Source organism: Rana temporaria, chromosome 5, assembly GCF_905171775.1.
Source record: "Rana temporaria chromosome 5, aRanTem1.1, whole genome shotgun sequence".
In the NCBI taxonomy this organism is placed as follows: domain Eukaryota; kingdom Metazoa; phylum Chordata; class Amphibia; order Anura; family Ranidae; genus Rana; species Rana temporaria.
The window spans coordinates 414,060,589-414,082,022 of record NC_053493.1 but is presented as its reverse complement, the minus strand read 5'-3'; the positions used below and the strand labels follow the sequence as shown (position 1 = coordinate 414,082,022).

General features: G+C 46.5%; 1 protein-coding gene across 20 annotated transcripts in view; it reads right to left on the bottom strand.

Annotated features, from left to right (window-relative positions):
* The window catches only part of PLEC (plectin), a 353,372-nt gene that overhangs the window by 12,176 nt on the left and 319,762 nt on the right, over window positions 1–21,434 (bottom strand). For all 20 annotated transcript variants that reach the window (XM_040355104.1, XM_040355112.1, XM_040355118.1 and 17 more), the window contains 5 exons: window positions 18,974–19,330; window positions 17,309–17,392; window positions 14,220–14,324; window positions 12,338–12,436; window positions 6,528–9,908 (listed from right to left, as the gene is read on the bottom strand). In XM_040355104.1, coding sequence (XP_040211038.1) covers window positions 6,528–9,908; window positions 12,338–12,436; window positions 14,220–14,324; window positions 17,309–17,392; window positions 18,974–19,330 — 4,026 coding nt within the window. The remainder of the gene's footprint in view (window positions 1–6,527; window positions 9,909–12,337; window positions 12,437–14,219; window positions 14,325–17,308; window positions 17,393–18,973; window positions 19,331–21,434) is intronic.

Sequence of the window (21,434 nt, the reverse complement as noted above, 5' to 3'; positions counted from 1 at the left end):
AGCTATATTGAAATTTTTGATAAGATCACAAAGTAGCTTCTGCTAAAGCAAGGGTGCCCAACCTTTTGAAGAGCGAGGACCACCCAAAAAACAAGTATATAACATTACATTCAGTATACCGCAAACAAGAAAAGTATGTCTTTTTTTTGGGGGGGTGTACATACAGAATTATCTGCCTTTTCCTCCGGGCTTCCGGGTACTCACTCTCGCGGGACAGGGCGTTCCTGTGCAGTGCCGCAATGTCATCTGGGACTTCGCCCATATGATTGACGCGCCTGAGAAAAACTCCCACCGGCGGATAAGGTGCGTCATGACTTTCCGAAAATAGCCGAACTGCGAGTCGGCTCTATACGACGCCTGTGCACCGACTAGGAGCCGTGTAGCGCTGACTGCGAAGTCCCAGATGACATTGCGGCACTGCACAGGAACGCCCAGTCCCGCGGGAGTGAGTACCCGGAAGCCCGGAGGAAAAGACCGATAATTCCGTATGTACACCCCCCCCCCCTCCAAAAAAAAACAGGCATACTGTACATGTTTGCGGTATACTGAATGTAAGGTTATATACTCTTTTTGGGTGAACCCCCGCTTTAAGCAAATTGGCAACCAGCCGCGGGCCACAATGAGCGAAGTGAAATGATGACAGGCCCATGTCCACACTGCATATGCAGAGCAGACACAGCCCACTCTACTCTATGGACCATCCGATCTGCGCAGACGGAAAGTGGACAGATACATTTGCTGCTCCATAGAGGTGAATGGAAGGTCCAATTGGGTTGGACTGATCGTGTGAAAGGGGCCTAAGGCATGTGCTGTGGTTTACCCAATCCGTGGGTGCAGCGCAGTGCACCTGTGGCTTTCCTGCAGATTAGCTGCACTTTGCCATAGACTTCCAGTATATCCTGCAGGTGTAGTGCACTTTCTGAAAGTGCACCAAACACGCAGCTAATAACAGAAGTCTATGGCACAGTGCAGGTAACCCGCAGATATGTCCATATATACACATTATGATTTTAGTACTATACTTGCCTTTAATAACAGGCTTCCATTCTAGTATCACCAGCTGTTGCAGAGTGCATTTGGTATCACTCCACCTGTGACAGGAGCCGGTGCTATACTGGAAGCAACAGCTTATGCGGCTTTGCTCCCCTCGCAGCCACTTGCTTCCTCTATCGGCAGCTTCATTCACAACACTGATGTTCCAAGATAGAGGGTCCGCAACCCGTGATCTGGGCTTGCTGACCTGCCATCCCAAAACAGGAGGTCGCGGGCCACATCAGAGGGCTCCACGGGCCACTGGTTGGGCACCCCTGTGGTACAGGCACCTTGAATAGAGCTGCTAAGGAAAGTGAGGTTGAAGGGGCAAAGGAACGTTTTAGGTGTACCAAAATATAGAAAGATTACAGGCAAGGATAACTCTAGATACAAATCCAATGCCAGTGTGCAAGTTTGAAATTTATGTTCTTATGTCTTGGGCAATAATTTGGCAGTTTTATAGGCCTGGTTTTTCTAGCAACTGTTCTAGGTTATACACTATATAGCCAAAAGTTGGACACCTTACTATCACACCTACATGAGCTCATTGGACATCCTATGCTAAACTTAATTGGTTCAAGTTTATTCAGAGGAGAATACCGTTAATACTACACATAGGTGTGCGCAGCCTATTGCATTAGGGTGTGCACCCCAAAGTTCAAACACACATGTACGGCACCTTGGAAGGAGGCTCTGATGATGGGAGTTGATTGGGAGCATATTACGGTACACCCTAAATACGAGTGTAACGTGTTCCTGAAGTTGAACCTAGCCTTTAACCACTTAAGGACCCCTTCACGCCGATATACGTCGGCAGAATGGCAAGGCTGGGCACATCAACGTACCTGTACCCTTTAAGCCCAGCCGTGGGGTCGCGCGTGCACGCGACCCGGTCCAAAGCTCCGTGGCCGCGGGACTCGCGGACCCGATCGCCACTGGACTCCCGCGATCGGTCCCCGGAGCTGAAGAACGGGGAGAGCTGTGTGAAAACAAAGCTTCCCCGTTCTTCACTGTGGCGCCGTCATCGATCGCGTGTTCCCTTATATAGGGAATGACAATCGATGACGTCACATCTACAGCCACACCTACCCTACAGTTAGAAACACAGATGAGGTCATGCATAACCCCATCAGCACCCCCTTGTGGTTAACTCCCAAACTGCAATTGTCATTTTCACAGTAAACAATGTATTTTAAATGCATTGTTTGCTGTGAAAATGACAAGGGTCCCAAAAATGTGTCAAAATTGTCCGAAGTGTCCGCCATAATGTCGCAGTCACGAAAAAAATCACTGATCGCCGCCATTAGTAGAAAAAAAAAATAATAATAATAAAAATGCAATAAAACTATCCCCTATTTTGTAAACGCTATAAATTTTGCGCAAACCAACCGATAAATAGGTAGAAGAATACGTATCGGCCTAAACTGAGGAAATTTTTTTTTTTATATCTTTTTGGGGGATATTTATTACAGCAAAAAGTAAAAAATATTGCATTTTTTTCAAAATTGTCGCTCTATTTTTGTTTATAGCGCAAAAAATAAAAAACGCAGAGGTGATCAAATACCATCAAAAGAAAGCTCTATTTGTGGGAAAAAAAGGACGCCAATTTTGTTTGGGAGCCACGTCGCACGACCGCGCAATTGTCAGTTAAAGCGACAGAGTGCCGAATCGCAAAACCTGGGCCTTTAGCTGCATTTTGATCCGGGGCTTAAGTGGTTAAAGCGACGCAGTGCCGAAACGCAAAAACTGGCCGGGTCCTTTAGCTGCCTAAAGGTCCGGGTCTTAAGTGGTTAATATAATGGGGGAATTTACACTGGTCATTGGCACCCCCCAACCACCCACCTGGTGCTGCTCTTGGATAATGCTAACGCACATGGGGTGATTAAGGTGTGCACACCCGGCACACCCTGTGCGCACGCCTATGATACAACAGAATACAAGGACATTTGAGGCAATTGTGAACTTCCAGCCTTGTAGCCATTTTCTGTTCCAGGATGACTATTCCTCTGCAATTGCGTCTGCGTAACCATAGTTTGCTTACTTGCGCCGGCGTTTCGAATGCTCCTGATTCAGGAACCTCGTTACGCCGACTGCAGCCTAAGATATGAGTAGCATAAGGCTCTTATGCCAGTCATATCGTAGGCTGCATTCTTACGATGGCCGCTAGGGGGCGTTCCCGTAGTGGTCAGCGTATAGTATGCAAATTGCATACTAACGCCGATTCACTACCCTACGCGAGCCCTGCGTACGCAGTTTACGTCGTTTCCGTTCGTCGGGTTTCGCGTAAGGCTGCTCCTGCTATTAGCAGGGGCAGCCAATGCTACGTATACCCGTTGTTCCCCCTTCGCGAAGTATAAATTTTACGTCGTTTGCGTAAGTGAATCGTGAATGGCGCTGGACGCCATTCACGTTCACTTTGAAGCAAATGACGTCCTTGCGACGTCATTTGCCGCAATGCACGTCGGGAAAGTTTCCCGACGGAGCATGCGCACTATGTTTGGCGCGGGAACGCGCCTAATTTAAATGATCCACGCCCCCTACGGGATCATTTCAATTACGCGCCCTTACGCCGGGCATTTTTGAGGAGCGCCCACGCAAATTACGTGGCTACTGCTTCGTGAATGAAGCGTAGCGCAGATAATTTGCGGGGGCGCAGGGCAAAAACGGGACGCTGCGCCTCCGTAAGATGTGCTCAGCTGTACCTGAATCTGGCCCAGTGAGAAGTTTGGTGTGGAGGAACTTGGGATGAATTGGTTCTTCGGCCGTGAGCCAGGTCTTCTTCACCATCAGTACCTGACCTTGCATATGCTTTTAAGCCGAATGGGCACAAATTACTACAGGTACACGCTCAATTGGGCCTTTTCCAGAAGAGTGAAAGCTGCAATTGCCACAATATAGTGGGGGTAGTGGTGGCCCCTACATATTAATGCCAATGGTCTGGGAATGTGATAATCAGGTGGTCCACAAACATTTGGCCATACAATATGGATAGTAAAGCTAATTTCTCATACAAAACAATCTTGCCAAAGTACAGAGCCACATGTATTATACTAATCTGCAGATCAAACACCCCCGAAGTGGTAGGACGAAGGTATAAAAGCATGTGAAAAAAGTAGCTGTGGCAAGTCTGAACATGAATTGGAGAAATGCTAAAAATTTGAGGAACTTTTTCCTGGGGCCGATCCTGTGACTACCGACATAGAAATACTACCAATAAACATTTGTATATTTCATTAAAACACTTGCACTGAGAGAAATATGCCAGCTGCTATTGCTCCTTTGTAAAATGCTAGTTACCTGGCTGTCTGATACTTAGAGCCCTTTCACACTGGGGCGGTGGGGGCGTCGGCAGTAAAGCCCCGCAATTTTTAACAGCACTTTACCGTCATTTTCGCTGCGCTATACGGCCCCTAGCGGGCCGTTTTTAACCCCGGCTATCAGACAAAAAAGGGTTAAAACCGCTCGCAAAACGTTGCTTCCGCGGCGCTATTCCAGGGGTTTAGCCGCGGTGCCCATTCATTTCACCGGGCAAGAGCGGTGGAGGAGCTTGCAGGACATTTTTTTAACGTCCTGTCAGCGCACCACTCCAGTGTGAAAACCCTTGGGCGTTTTTACACTGGAGTGAAAGGATCCGCTCTTTCAGGGCGCTATTTTTAGCGTTATAGCGCCTGCAAAGCGCCTTAGTGTGAAAGGGGTCTCTTGGTGTCAAACATTTAGCTACTGAAGTCACATCTTTTGATTTCTATACCGGGACAATGATGCAAAAAGAAAGTACCAGCAAGAAGGTCAGGCAATGAGCTTTTTTTTTTTAAGAAGGAGGGGTCAGCAATGGCACCCTCAGTAAAGGTTTCCTTTAAAAGAGACCCTGTCACTTCAGCATTCAGGAAAAATGGTCTAAAAAGCGTCTGCATCACCCACCGATATTCACCTCTCCTTCTATAGCCACTGCTGCACAATACCCAGGGCTTCCAAGTATTTAGGGGGGGCATGTGATCTCCCTCTTTTAATAAATTGCTTTGGCCTAGTGGCCAATGGCTAGGCTCGAGCGCTGTTACATAAGGAAGGAGCGACTGGAAAGAGCAGGAAACGGAAGTTTAACCACTTCCCTACCGGGCCTTTTCTGGCACTTATCTCCTTCAAAAAACATAATTTTCTTGCTAGAAAATTACTCAGAACCCCCCCCCCCCCATCAAACATTGTATATGTTTTTTTTAGCAGACACCCTAGGGAATAAAGTGGCGGTCATTGCAACTTTGTATCTCGCACAGTATTTGCGCAATAATTCTTCAAACGCCTTTATTGGGGGGGGGGGGGGGAAACTGTTTCATGAATTAAAAAAATAACAAAACAGTAAAGTTGGCCCAATTTTTTTGTATAATGTTAAAGATGATGTTGTTACGCCGAGTAAATAGATACCAAACACTCATGGAATGGCGCCAAACTTCGGTACTTAAAAATCTCCATAGGCGACGCTTTTTTTTTATACAGGTTACCAGTTCAGAGCTACAGAGGAGCTCTAGTGCTAGAATTATTGCTCTTGCTCTAACGCACGCGACGATACCTCACATGTGTGGTTTGAAAGGCGTTTACATATGTGGGCGGGACTTACGTGCGTGTTCATTTTTGAGTGCGAGCTACCGGGGACAGGGGCGTTTTACATATTTTTTTTTATTATTTTATTTCCTTTTTTTATTTTTACACTTTTTTTACATTTATTTTGATCACTTTTATTGCTATTACAAGGAATGTAAACATCCCTTGTAAAAGGAATCTATTGTGAAAGGTCCTCTTTATGGAGAGATGCGGGGTCAATAAGACCCCACATCTCTCCTCCAAGCTGGAAAGCATGAGATCGGGATTTTTTTTTTTTACTGATCTCATGCTGACAGCCGCGATCGTGGCTTTGTTTACTTCCGGGTACCCGGGCGTGACGTAATAACGTTGCGCCCAGGCCTTCGACGGTCATAGAGATGACCGGTGACAATCTGGTCACCGGTCATCTCTATCCTCGTCATCCGGCGCTTGCCGATTCATTCTTCGGGCCTCCGATGGCACGGGAGAGCTCGTATAAGAACGATCAAGCGGTGGAATTGCCGCTATGATCGTTCTTATGGTGCGCAGAATCACTGGCTGAAAAGGATATCTGAATGATGCCTGTAGCTGCACCCATCATTCAGATATCCCCCCCCCCCCTAAAGTCCAGGACGTCATATGATGTCCAGCAGTAGGGAAGTGGTTAAAGTGGTCAGATGCTGTTATTTTACCATGAATTGCCAAACTGAAGGGGTCTCCATAAAGATGAGAGTCATCAACACAAATGATAATAATGGGTGATACCGAATCAAACAACAGAATGCTAGTCTTTACATGGTGGACCAAACAGAAAATGTGAAATAATGGGGGTGATACATTTATATTTTATGTTTGCTCACCATGCTACTAACTGAAATAAATTCATGGCAATGCGAGAGATAGAAATAATACAAACTAGATACCTCTTCAGACTTTTTCTGCAGAAGCTCCGCCTCCTTCTTCAGCTTCTCCTTTTCCGTCTCCAGATCAGCGATGGCCTTTCTCAGTTCTTCGGCCTCCTTGTCACTATGCTGTCTCTGTATTTCCAGGGTATGCACCACGGTCATCTTCTCCTTGGTGGAAAGTTCTGTTTGGTGGAGTTTTTCGCCAATCTGTTCGGCTTGTTTCCTGAACTTCTTGGCGTCTTCTTCCGCTTTGGCTTGGGCTTTGCTCATTTCCAGCACCTGGATTTTCAGGCGTTCGGCTTCAGCGCTTATGTCCAGCTGTCTGCGCCGCTCGGCTTCCAAGGTCTTCTGGAAGCCCTCCGTCTCCTCGGCAAGCTGCTGCTGCATTTGCTCCTTATCTTCTTGCAGCTTCTTGGCCTGTTCGATGGCCAGCTCCTTCTGTTTTTGCAGCATTTCCGCTTCGGCTTTCAGGCGGGTGGCCTCCTGTATGGCTTGCATCTTTTCCTTCAGCATCTTTTCGGCCAACGCTCGTTGCTCTTTCAGGTCATCCTCTGCAATCTTTCTTAAACGGGCAGCCTCTTGGGCCTCAATGCTCAGTCGAGCGGCATCTTCGGCTACCTGTTTCATCTTCTCGGCTTCCTCAGCCAGGAATTTTTGGGTCTTGTCTTTGTCTTTTAGGTTAAGCACTTTGTTTTCCTCTTCTATGCGAATTTTTAATTTAATCAGCTCTTCCATCTGGATTTTAACTTTAAACAGCTCCTCTTCCACGAGCTTCTTTTGTCTAACAGATTCGGTCACTTCGTCTTTCAGACGCCCAAGTTCTTCATCCAAAATGGCTTTTTGGTGGTCGGTTTCTTCCAGCTGAAGTTTGACTTTGGTCAGTTCACCCTCGACCTGCTCTTTTTGCCTGAGTGTTTTCCCGGCAAATTCTTTATGCTTTTCCATTTCAGCATCAGCCATGTGTTTGAGCTTAAGAGCTGCCTGCTCTGCCTGGCCCCGCTTGGCGGCTTCCAGTTCTGCTTCTTTTCGGAGCTTTTCTGCATCTTCCTGTGCCTCGGTTTTGTTCTGAGCTACGACTTCAGCCTTCTGTTTTAAACGCTCCGCTTCCTCGGCCTGCTGACGTGACAATGCAGCCTCGTGTTCGGCCTTTACTTTAGCACGTTCGGCTTCCTCAGCGGCACGCTTAGCCTTTTCGGCTTCTTCCTTTAGCTTATCTAGGACGCTCTGTTCCTGGATTCTGGTTTGCAGGAATTCTTGCTCTCTCTGTTGTACAGCAGCATAATGAGCCTTTTCTTCCGTTTCAATTTTAAACCTTGCAGCATCTTGTGCCAATTGGATCTGCTTTTCAGCCTCCTTCTCGGCTAGGTCTTTCTGTTTTTTGGCTTCTTCGGCCTTGGCCTTCAGTCTCTCAACCTCTTCTAAAGCCAGTTTCCTCTGCCTTGCTGCCTCCTGTTCTGCTGCAATGATCTTCTTGACTTTGTCCTCGGCTTCTTTGCGCCTTGTCTCCTCTTCCAAGGCCAGCTGTCTCTGCTTCTCTGCTTCATGTTCTGCTTTCTCTTTGCTTTTTTGCGTTTCGTCTGCAATGTTTTTTAGTTTATGGAGCTCTAGTTCCAGGTCGGATTTGCCAACAGAGGCCTTTTCAAAGTTAATTTTCAGAATACGGATCTCTTCTTCAATCACCCTCCTGTGTTTGAGGGTTTCATCCACTATATGTTTTTGCCTCTCCAACTCGCTCTCTGAGGATTGTTTCAGCTGCTGGATTTTCTCTTCGATGTCTTGTTTATGTTGAGTAGCTTGTTCTTCCAGCAGTTTCCTTTGGTAGGCCTCATCCTCTGCCAGCCTCCTCAGACGTTCATTCTCTGCTTCCTTCTCTTTAAGGGCAATCTCCGCCTCCGTCTTCATGCGTGTGGCCTCGTTGATGGCAGTCAGTTTTTCTTTCAAGATTCTCTCGGCTTCAGCTCTCTGTCTCGTGGCTTCTTCTTCAGCCAGCTGTCTCTGCTTCTTGGCCTCTTCAGACAAAGCACGCAACCTTGCGGCTTCTTCTGCCAGTTCACGCAGCTTGCTTGCTTCGGCTTCCATCATTTGCTTGGACTTTTCGCTGTTGGAGCGGGACTCTTCCTCCGCTTTAGATTTGGATGCTAAAAGGATTTCCATTTCAGCACGGACCTTGGCCAGTTCTTCTTCCAGTCCTCTTCTTCTTTGGATAGCTTCATTCACTTCATTCTTAAGGCGGAAAAGATCCTCCTCGAGAACAATGCGGTGTTGTTCTCCACTATCTACCTCCGCTTTCAGACGGATTAACTCTTGTTCAGCAGAAAGTTTATGGGAAGCTGTGTCTTCGGCCAACTTTCTCTGTTTCTCCAGTTCTTCTTCTGCCAGTTCCTTCTGACGCAGAGCAGACTCCTCAGCTTTCGTTCTTTTGCGTGTCTCTCTCTCTGCATCTTCCTTCTGTTTCTCAGCCTCCTCCTGAGCCAAGGTCTTCTTGTGAGCTATTTCCTCGGCCTGCAATCTTAAGCGCAGGGCCTCGTTGGCTTTCTGTCTCCATTTCTCCAGCTCCTTCTCAGCTTCTTCTCTGGCATTTTCTGCCTCCAGTTGCTGCTTTTTTAGACGTTCAGCCTCCTCTTGCAGGTGGGTAACGGTGATGTGCTCTTGTTTTAAGGACATTTCCAGCTGGGTTGTCTTCTCCAAGAAGGACATGCGTTTGCTCTGCAGCTCAGTCTCGGCGCTTTGTTGGGCCACATCTTGGGCTTGTCTGATCTGTCGTTCTTTCTCAAGCTCTGCTTGTTTCATTCTTCTCTCAGCCTCCTCTGCCTGAAGTCTAAACCTCTCCAGATCTTCTATAGCTTTCTGTTTTTCCCTGGCTGCATCTTTTTCAGCCTGGGTCTTACGATGAAGCTCATCTTCTGCCTCCCGTTTTTTCTGAGCCTCATCCTTCACCTGTTTTCGCAAGCGTTCAGCTTCATCCTGAGCTAGTTTCTTCTGTCTCTCGGCCTCCTCTGCCCGAGCCCTCAAGGCTTGGAGCTCTCCTTCTGCACCTGACTTTTGCTTCTGGCTGGTTTCCAGCTGAAGGCGAATGATTCTGATCTCCTCCTCTACTTTTCTGCGGTTGTATTCTGCCTCCTCGATCAGTTTCACCTTTGCTTTAATTTCGGTTTCAGAATTGTTTTTCATCTGATGCAGCTCTTGCTGGATGTTCTTTTTCTGCTGTTCGGCATCAACAGCGACCACCTCTCTTTTGGTGACCTCTTCTTGCATGTTCAACCTCAATTCCAAGGCCTCCTTTTCCGCTACGGCTTTTGCCTGTGCATGGGCCTCAGCCAGCTGCTTCTGTTTCTCCAGCTGGGCCTCTACGTCTGCCAGCTTCTTTCTCTCTTCTTCTTTAAGCTTCTCTGCCATTTTCTGAAGAAGGGAGGGAGGGGAACAGAGGGGAGGACGGGTGAGGGCAGGTAAGAAGGGTAAGGAGAGAGAGAGAGGTCGAGAGGGGTAATGGAGACAAAAAGAGAAAAAGAAAAAAAAAAGAAAAAATAAAACAGATGGAAAAAAATAATTTTATGCTCTATGGTCAAAATTAAACATAAACAAAAACAATGGCTGAACACAAAGGGATGAGAGGATGTGCGTGTGGGATGACACGTGCCCGACACCTTGCAGGTGGAAAAAAATATAAAGTTTTAGAAAGTTTGTTCAAAATACAAAAAAAACTTTCCCACTGATCACATTCTCCATCTTTACTACCAATCCACCTGGCTACATTTCAGTGTTCACTTCTGATCGTCTAACATCTGCTGCGAGAATCTTTAATTCAAGCATGATAAAAACATGATTGCAAAGTTTTTTTCTATAATTAAGGGGGTTCACAGATTTTTCTATGGGGTTAGAAGTGCTCTGTCTGTCTTTTTCAGTTACACCCTGATGTTTTCACCTGTGCTGAAAAAGCTTAATCTGACTCTACTCTAGATGTGCCTTACAATTCATAGATAGAATGTAGTTCCATAAAATGTACAAATTGTGTTTTGTTACACTGATAAATCGTATATATATATATATATATATATATATATATATATATATATATATATATATATATATATTTGTCCTCAGAAAAATAAGGAGAAATCTTCCAATGGGGACAATATAATTCCCTTCATTTGCAGGGATTTCCTCTCACTTCTTGTTTGGCTATGGGACAGGAAGTGAAGGGAAATCTCTACAGATGGAAAAAAATATGGCAGGGGTTATAACCCTCTCTTACTCTATCCAAAATGAAAACAAAGTTTTGCCTATAGTTCTAATTTAAAGTGTATATAAACCCAAGAACAAAACCAATATATTGCACCTGACCAGTCCTTAGATGTGGCGTCTGCATTTGTTATCCTTTATTCAGTTTTTTTTTCACCTGGTGATCGAGCCAACAGGGCCAGGACAAGGGGCGGGTGCCCTGGGTGCAATAGTTTACTGTAGAGATGGGGGCGCCCCTTTATTCTGTTACAAGGCTGGGCAGTTAGGCATCTTTGCCCGGGGGGGTTGGATGACCTTGTCCCAGCACTGCCTGCCAATAACACACTTCCTGTTCTAGGGTGACAAGGCTCACTCACTGTTCTGTATCTATGGAGGAGAAGTGTTGTCACAATAGGACATATCGACATAACGTAGTGGCAAGGGCAAGGAAAATGACCTTTAGCACCCAAGGTAAAAAGGCTCCCCAGAAAAGAAATTGCCGCTCCAAGCCCAAAACTTCTAAAGCCCACGCCCTGTTGGCATTGCAGGCTCCCCCCCATAAGATGTGAAGTACTGAAGCAGCATAGGTTACAGGACTTGCTCTTTTTGTGGCACCCCCCCCTCCTCCTGTTGAAGCATCCAAGGCGGTTGCCATCTATTCTGCCTACACTAGGGGGACATGTCCTGTAGTACCCAGACAGGGTTGATTAATCTTGAAATTTCAGTGCGTAGTGCAGAGGGAGTTAGGAGTTCACTGAATTTCTGGCAGGATTAACTATTTTATTGACTATAACAAAAAACACCTTAATGGCATATTTAAAATACCAAAAAGGGAGCAAATACGAGTTCATCAATTGGGTTTACATACACTTTAATTAGAAACTACTATACACAGGAGATTCTGCGTTCAGCAGAGGCGCTCCCACTGGCAGCCTAAGGAAGAGCATAGACTGCAGGTAGTGTAGACTGAATGAAAAAAGGTAATGACTAAGCCAGGGGTCTCAGAATGGTGGCCCTTCAGCTGTTGGCGAAACTACAAGTCCCATGAGGTATTGCAAGGCTGACAGTTACAAGTAAGGATGAGCTCTGGCGTGTTCGCATGCTACACGTGCAGAGCCCGACAGGAAGTGTGCATGGCGCTGCGCTAATCACAGCCAGGTAGACATTTCCCGATCTCTGCAGCCGAGCATCGGGAAATGTCTCCCTGGCTGTGATTAGCGCAGCGCCGTGCACACTTCCTGGCGGGCTCTGCACGTGTAGCATGCGAACACGCCAGAGCGCATCCTTAGTTATAAGCAATGACTCCCACAGGCAGAGGCATGATGGGACTTGTAGTTTCACAACAGCTGGAGGGCCACCAGTTTGAGACCCCCCCTGGGCTAAGCGCATGTGAAGTGTGTGAAACGCGTCTACCCAGCATTCTGGTTCTTGTAGTTTTTTAATAAAAAGGAATTTGATCTAAAGTGGTGTGAGGCCATTTTTTCTCTTCTCGTAGACTGGATGAAGCCTGCCATTGTTCTTGGCTCTAAGGTTTCAGGAGCTGACCAGTCATGGAATTGCTCTTCCCACGAGGGCCTGAACCCGCTACTGGTGCCATTCGTTTCTCATACCTCCTCCTGTTCCAGGCGTCTCAGGGTCTCCGTGATGAATTTGATGTATTGGCTGGTCAGGGTGGTGAGTTCACTGTATTTGGTTCGGAGCTCTACGTACTGTAAAAGAAAAAAGATAGAGGTGGTTATTGAAGATCGGAGACCAAGGTTGTGTCCAAGGAGAAGATAGTGAGGACTCCTCTTTGGGGGGTTCTTCACACCCGCCATTGGGCTGCATTGGGCAACATCACCCCAACAGAAAGACAAACCAATCTGCCTGGTTTCCTATAACTTCAGTCCATGCCAATACGCTGCATTGGTATGCACTGAAAAAAAATGAAGGCACATTGCATTGTAATACTCGTACTGCCATGTTTCCCCTAAAATAAGCCCGGACTTATATTAATTTTGGCAACAAAAGAGACAGTAGGGCTCATTTTCAGGGTCTTACCATGTAATGTGCTGTCTTCTCTCCCCCTGCCTGACAGGAATCCCCAGTGTGAATGCTTGTAAAATCCTATAATCCACTCTAATACAGTATTACACAATGTACAATGTGTGTGTTTCTGTAATATAATTGTGCAAAATACCTTCCTTATAGCGCCGCTCTGCGCTTCTGTGACCCGCTGGAGCTCTCTTCCCCGTAATTACAGAAACACACACATTGTACATTATATGCTACTGATTCAGAGAGGATTCTAGGATTTTACAAGCATTTTCAACTAGGGCTTATTTTCGGGGTAGGGCTTATATTGCATCCTTCCTGGAAAATAACGCTAGGTCTTATTTTCCGGGAACCATGTTAAGCACATGTGGGCACCCACTGATATGACGATGGTAGCGTGCTCCATGCTGGAAAATGTGACAAAGCCTTTGCTATCAAGAAAATTGAAAATTATAAGAGCGCAACAGAAAATATATTTTTCTGTTGTGCAAGGGATGTAAACATCCCTTGTAATAGGAATCACTGTGACAGGTCCTGTTTATGGAGAGATGTGGGGTCAATAAGACCCCACATCTCTCCTCCAGGCTTACAAGCATGACATCGGTGAAAAAAAAATCTGATCACATGCCGACAGCCGCGATTGCGGCTTTGTTTACTTCCGGGTACCGGGCGTGACGTCATAACGTCGCGCCCGGGCCTCCGACGGTCATACAGATGACTGGTGACCATCTGGTCACCAGTCATCTCTTTGCTTTCCAGGCAGCGCCGACTGATTCGCTCTCCAGGCCCCCGATGGCACGGGAGAGCCCGGAGAAGCACCGGATGGCGGCAGGAGGACGTCCCCCTCCCGCTGCCTATATGAACGATCAAGCGGCGCCGCTTTGATCATTCTTATCGTGCACAGAATCGGCAGCTGAAGACGGCGATATCTGAATGATGCCTGTAGCTGCACCCATCATTCACATATCACCGCACAAAGTGGAGGACGTCATATGACATCCTCCAGTGGAAAAGTGGTTAAGGGGTGTTGACTGGACCCAACCAATCAAGTGATATGAGCAACATCCATGCAGAAGCAAGCACATAAAAAAACAGGTACACTGAACCTTTAAAAAGAAAACTATTTGGGACAAACTGCAACGTTTTTGTCCGAAGCTCGCATAGAGCATAAGGATTTACAATGCTTGCAATGGATTACAAGGAAGGCCATGTGCCACCAGATACACCTATGCTTGCTCTTGAGCATTGGTCTTCAAACTATGGCCCTCCAGTTGTTCAGGAACTACAATTCCCATCATGCCTAGTCATGTCTGTGAATGTCAGAGGTTTACAATGCCTCATGGGATATGTAGTTCTGCAACAGCTGGAGGGCCGTAGTTTGAGGATCCCTGCTCTTGAGTAATCACCACATATATGATACAGAACATTGCTATGGCCGAGCTATCCTGATGTGCTCACCTCCTGGATGATGTTATCGGATGCAGACTGCACTTTGGGCTTCTTGAGTGGAGACACGACGGGTTCTACCTGAGCTTTATAGGTCACCAGCTGGAGCTCAAAGTCCTAGAAAAAAAAAGGAACCAGAGTTTTTAAATGTAGATCTTCTGAGGACACATTATAACCTTCTATATTATGAAATAATGAAGGAGACACAGTGTATTGAATCGGATAAATTTCTCTGCAAAGTACAAATACATGTAAAAGCTTTCTAATATGAATAAGAGACCTCTCTACAAAGAAGCATCAGGGGGCAGTTCTGAAAAGTGAAGTCTTCTTTTATTTTATTAACCAAAAACATTTATCACCAAATAAAGGTGACCGATCGCATATATGTATGCTTTCACAAGGTGTCTGGAATATTGACAATTCAGCCAACGTCGTTATTTATCGACTAGAGAGTTTTGAACGTAATGTCATTAAAGGGGTGTTCCAGGCATTTTTTTATGTTTATTAAAAGTCAGCAGCTACAAAAAGTGTAGCTGCTGGCTTTTAATAAACATACACTTACCTGTTCCCAGGTCCAGCGACGTGCCGCTGGGAGCTTCGTTCGGGTCCCCCCCTTCACCGCCGGCGCCTCCACTGCAACTGTGGGCACCCGGCCATGACAGCTTTCGGCTTCACGGCCGGGCACCCACTGCGAATGCGCGATCGGCTCTGCGCCATCCGCCGGCGTAAGTGGAAGGCCCCGTACACACGACCAAACATGTATGCTGAAACTGGTCCGCGGGCCAATTTCAGCATACATGTTCGGTCGTGTGTAGGCGCGAGCGGGCCAAATTCCAGCAAACATTTGCCCGCCGGGCCTTTTCCCAGCAGACAAATATTCCTGGACGTGTTTTAAAACCGTCCGCTGGAATCCTGCCCACTCGGACATGTACGGTCGTCAGTACAGACCTACCGTACATGTCCGAGCGCCCGCCGTCCCTCGAATGCGTCGAATGACTTCGACGCATGCGTGGAAGCCTTTAAATGGCAGGCCCGCCCACGTCGCCGCGTCATCGTCGCGGCGACGACGCGGACACGCCCCGCGTATTGTTTACGCGCGGACTTCTGTACGATGGTTAGTACAACCATCGTACAGAAGCCCTCTGGCAGACATGTACGGTGAAAACGGTCCGACGGACCGGTTTCATCGTACATGTTTGCTCGTGTGTACCAGGCCGAAGTCGGCGTGACCCCATGCAAATGATGGGCCGAGCGCCAGACAGGTACGTATTACGAACTGCGCATGCGCCGTGGACGCATGCACAGCACACCCCCCCTGCGCCTGCTCACAACCACGCCAGCACAGCTGCCTAAGCTACGCCGGATCACTGCGTACGCCGTGAACATAACGTACGCCCAGCCAGACACACGTCCAACGCACAATACGCCGGCTTGTGTTCCCTGGTGCAGACCTGAGCATGTCTGTTGCCGGGTTGCACCTCCTTTATGGGAAATAACTTTACGCCGGACGTACAACTTGCGCGCATCTCGCGTAGTATGCGCCGGGCACACGCACGTTCGTGAATCGCCGTATTTCCCTCATTTGCATGTTTAAATGGCTAATCAATGGGAGCGGCACCATGCTCCCAGCCTAAATGTGCGCCGGCGGGGTGTAGCCTGTTTTTAGGCGCATGTCTGTTCATGGGTCTGGCGCACAGATACGACGGATCACTGCGTACGCCGTGAACATAACGTACGCCCAGCCAGACACACGTCCAACGCACAATACGCCGGCTTGTGTTCCCTGGTGCAGACCTGAGCATGTCTGTTGCCGGGTTGCACCTCCTTTATGGGAAATAACTTTACGCCGGACGTACAACTTACGCGCATCTCGCGTAGTATGCGCCGGGCACACGCACGTTCGTGAATCGCCGTATTTCCCTCATTTGCATGTTTAAATGGCTAATCAATGGGAGCGGCACCATGCTCCCAGCCTAAATGTGCGCCGGCAGGGTGTAGCCTGTTTTTAGGCGCATGTCTGTTCATGGGTCTGGCGCACAGATACGACGCGGACACGCCCCGCGTATTGTTTACGCGCGGACTTCTGTACGATGGTTAGTACAACCATCGTACAGAAGCCCTCTGGCAGGCATGTACGGTGAAAACGGTCCGACGGACCGGTTTCATCGTACATGTTTGCTCGTGTGTACCAGGCCGAAGTCGGCGTGACCCCATGCAAATGATGGGCCGAGCGCCAGACAGGTACGTATTACGAACTGCGCATGCGCCGTGGACGCATGCACAGCACACCCCCCCTGCGCCTGCTCACAACCACGCCAGCACAGCTGCCTAAGCTACGCCGGATCACTGCGTACGCCGTGAACATAACGTACGCCCAGCCACACGCACGTCCAACGCACAATACGCCGGCTTGTGTTCCCTGGTGCAGACCTGAGCATGTCTGTTGCCGGGTTGCACCTCCTTTATGGGAAATAACTTTACGCCGGACGTACAACTTACGCGCATCTCGCGTAGTATGCGCCGGGCACACGTACGTTCGTGAATCGCCGTATTTCCCTCATTTGCATGTTTAAATGGCTAATCAATGGGAGCGGCACCATGCTCCCAGCCTAAATGTGCGCCGGCGGGGTGTAGCCTGTTTTTAGGCGCATGTCTGTTCATGGGTCTGGCGCACAGATACGACGGCGCACATTTGCACTTACGTCGGCGTAACTTGTTATACGTCGGCATAAGTGCTTTGTGAATCTGGGCCTCTGATGGCAGAGGTTCACACATTAGGTCTGAACAAAGAAAAAAAAAAAGGTGCAGCATCTGCCTTGTAATATGTTTAGTGTCCGCATAGAATCTTTGGGCTTTCCTGATCACCAAGGGCTCAGATATACAATGGATAAAATAGAGAGTGCATTGATTTTAAAGAGCACCTGTCGTGAGTGACAGACATAGCTGGCCTGCTTTTGAAAATTCTACTTTCCCGGCTCTTATGCCAATATCTGGTTTACTTGAGTCACCAATCCAGTAGATCTGGGTTACTAAGACTTTCACACTAGACACCAGGCAAAAGCCTGACGGCGACTGATGGCGCTATAAACTTGCGGCGTTACCTTGATGGCTTCGATGTATTGCTTGGCATATTTCTGGCATTCATCCACTTTTTCACGGTTTTTCTCACTTTCCTCCAGCAGTTTCTGCAGGAAATAAACACGTCTTATTGGTGCTTAGATCTATCAAGAATTATAGTGATGATGTGTTTTATTAGTGCTTAGATGTATCTAGAATTATTATCATCCTGTACAATGAGTCTTATTGCGCCCTAGATGTATCTAGAATTATACGCATTGTAATAAGGGTCCATCTTGTACAATTTGTCCTATTGTTCTAAAATTATACTCCTCGTGGGAAGGGTCCATTCAGTACAAGGTGTCTCATTAATGCCTACATGTATCTAGAATACTCCTCCTCATGGGAAGGGTCAATTCTGTACAATGTGTCTCATTAATGCCTACATGCATCTAGAATACTCCTCCTCATGGGAAGGGTCCATTCAGTACAATGTGTCTCATTAATGCCTACATGAATCTAGAATTATACACCTCATGGGAAGGGTCAATTCTGTACAATGTGTCTCATTAATGCCTACATGTATCTAGAATACTCCTCCTCATGGGAAGGGTCCATTCTGTACAATGCGTCTCATTAAGGCCTAAATGTATCTAGAATTATACTCCTCATGGGAAGGGTCCATTCTATACAATGTGTCCTATTAAGGCCTACATGTATCTAGAATTATACTCCTCATGGGAAGGGTCCATTCAGTAAAATGTGTCTCATTAATGCCTACATGAATCTAGAATTCTACTCTTCATGGGAAGGGTCCATTCTGTACAATGCATCTCATTAATGTCTACATGCATCTAGAATTATACTCCTCGTGGGAAGGATCCATTCTGTACAATGCGTCTCATTAATGCCTACATGAATCTAGAATTATACACCTCATGGGAAGGGTCAGTTCTGTACAATGCGTCTCATTAATGTCTACATGTATCTAGAATTATACTCCTCGTGGGAAGGATCCATTCTGTACAATGCGTCTCATTAATGCCTACATGAATCTAGAATTATACACCTCATGGGAAGGGTCAATTCTGTACAATGTGTCTCATTAATGCCTATATGTATCTAGAATACTCCTCCTCATGGGAAGGGTCTATTCTGTACAATGCCTCTCATTAATGCCTATATGTATCTAGAATTATACTCTTCATGGGAAGGGTCCATTCTGTACAACGTGTCTCAATGTCTACATGAATCTAGAATTATACTCCTCATAGGAAGGGTCAATTCTGTACAATGCATCCTATTAAGGCCTACATGTATCTAGAATTATACTCCTCATTGAAGGTTCCATTCTGTACAATGCGTCTCATTAATGCCTACATGTATCTAGAATTATACTCCTTGTGGGAAGGGTCCAACTGGTACAATGTGTCTTAATACTTCCTAGATGTATCTAGAATTCTACTGATCATAGGAAGGGTCCATCTTGAACAATGTGCCATATTAAGGCCTACATGTATCTAGAATTTTACTCCTCATGGAAAGGGTCCAACTTGTACAATGTGTCTTATTAAAGCCTCTTTGTATATGGAATTATATTCCTCTGATGAAGGGTCCAGCCTTCACAAAGTAAATTAATGCCTAGACCCATTTAGAATTGTCCTTGTAAGATACCAGAATTGTGTGCAGTTCATATTGGGGAGGCTTACCTTCTCCTCCATCAGCTGCTCCTTGACAGTTCTGCTGTCGGTAATGGTCACGGACTGGATCTTCTCCTGCCTCTTCTTGGCTTCCGTTATCCAGCGGATGAGCCACTCATAGCTCTCCCGGTAATATCGCAGTTGCTTGCCCAGTTGTTCCAGTTCTCTCTGCCGAACCTCAATCTGAAGGACGATGGCCTGCCAACGCTCCAGAAGCATCTGCACCTTCTCCCGATATCTGTCCAGATCCACATCTCGTTCACTGTGAACCTTCAGCATCTTATCGCTCACCTCCTTGGCCTTGCTGAGATCGTTCTCCAGTCCATTGAAGAGTGGCTGTTGACCTTCGACCTGACCACGCATTCTCTGCAAAAACCAAACCATTAAGATGATGAAAGCAAGAAAAGGGTTATTACCCCCCACAAAATGCAAGGACACCATTCCAGTGATCTCCATCCACACCAGTTCTGACAGACAACACCTCTACGCACTTTCAGACATTATAAGGAGCCGGTCTTTAGGATTTTTACTTTGAAGAGTACACAAATGAACAGCAATATATCGCTGTATCTACTAATGGTCTTATCCAACCCAAGATGTTTGTAGGCTCCTCTGAATGAATAGAACAACTTCTAACACAAACAAGGTAATACAAAATAAAATGTGATTGCCACTGTGAAAGTTGAGCCTCTGGGAAAGGTGCTGGTTGTTACCCTGGTGCCCCCTGTGGACCATAGCTCAGATTTTGTCCTAGGACAGTGGTTTCCAACTTTAGTCTTCAACATGTCATATTTCCAGGATTTCCTTCGCCATGAGCAGGTCTCTTTAAATTAAGGTCACTGGCTTGGTTTTTATTACAGCCATTTCATCCATGGAAAAATCCCCAAAACATGGCCCGTTGAAGGGGTTTTGAGGGCTGAGGTTGGGAACTGCTGTCCTAGGGGATTAACTCCCCCAGCAAAGATACAAACTCCAATGTAAGCTTTATATCCTCCTAGCTAGAGTGGTGGAATGTCTTCTACAAGGCCTTTTCAAGACAAATCTGCAGAGCTTACAGTTAGGTACCTACTCCAATGTAAAGACAAGGAGGTATGCAGCTCACCGACACAGGCGCAGTACCGGCTGGTCTGGTAGAAGCTGGCACACACACACTAGTGTAATCCGACATTTATATCCCTTTAATTAGAGGTTACTGGGGGTGGGGGAGTCTCAGTCTGATTGTACACAAAAGTACTCCAACCCTTTTCGGGACTTTGAATTCCAGGGTCAAATTAACATCATCAGTATCAAACCTTACAATAACTCAATGGCTAATTTGCATGCCTACATTTTTAGGACATAAGGATTTTATTTGGTGCATAGTTTTGTTAAAATAACTGTTTTATTACTGGCAGACAAATATGCAAAAAATAAAATTCTATTTAAATACTTTTTTTTTAAATACTGTAATTGTTATCTGACAATTACAGTACCAAGCCGGTACACTCTGTTGCTTAAAAGCTGAAGTGTCATCTGCAGGCTGAAGGCTTATTTTGTTAATGACGTCTCCAGCCTTCATGTGAGTACACTCTGATCAGGGTTATCAGTGGGCACTTGAGCCATCACATTTAAGAGCCTCGGCATGGGCTGGTGGCACGCAAAAGTGGGACAATTTATTATATTTTGTTGTATTGTCTGTCAATTTCAGCACTGTCTATATTATGTTCAATACTTATTTTTTCTGTTAGGCCCCTTTCACATGTACGGATCCCGTGAGGATCCGTACATGTCCGATCCGCTTGCTCAGCGGGGATTGCTTCGTTGATCACCGCTGAGCCGGCAGATGACAAGGCGGTCCCCACATACTGTGCAGGCACCGCTCTCCCCTATGGGGGGGGGGGGATCGGATGAACACGGACCGTCTGTCCATGTTCACCCGATCCGCTCTGCAGACGAATGGAAAAATAGGATTTTCCTGCAGAATCGGAGCATTGCGGACACTGATGAGATCAGGTGTCAGCGGACTCGCTATCTCATAGGGATTAATGTATGTCCCTTTTTCATCCGTAAAACGAATGGATGAAAAAGCGGACATACGGTCCGCATGTGTGAAAGGGGCCTTATTGGATTTGTTTTCTTTATAGTGACGATTGTCTGAATTAAACCCCTGAGGAAGCCTTTTTGGGCAAAACATGTCAGGCTAACTTACATCTTACCACCTACCCTCAATATGCCATCTATGATGTGATATAATTACAATTTGCTAACCTCTTTGTGTGTGATATTTTTAAAGATGTATTAATACAATTTGTTACATTTTTAACTATTGCTTGGTACCATCTATGACTAAAGCACCGCCAAAAACCCGGCCCAAAACTTCCTGTTTGTATATATACACCTTATCCAGGGATGTTGGTGCCTGTGCCAACTCTAACTATCCATGTGCCAACAGGTCTCCAACAACAGGCAATGTACTGAGTAACTTTAACCC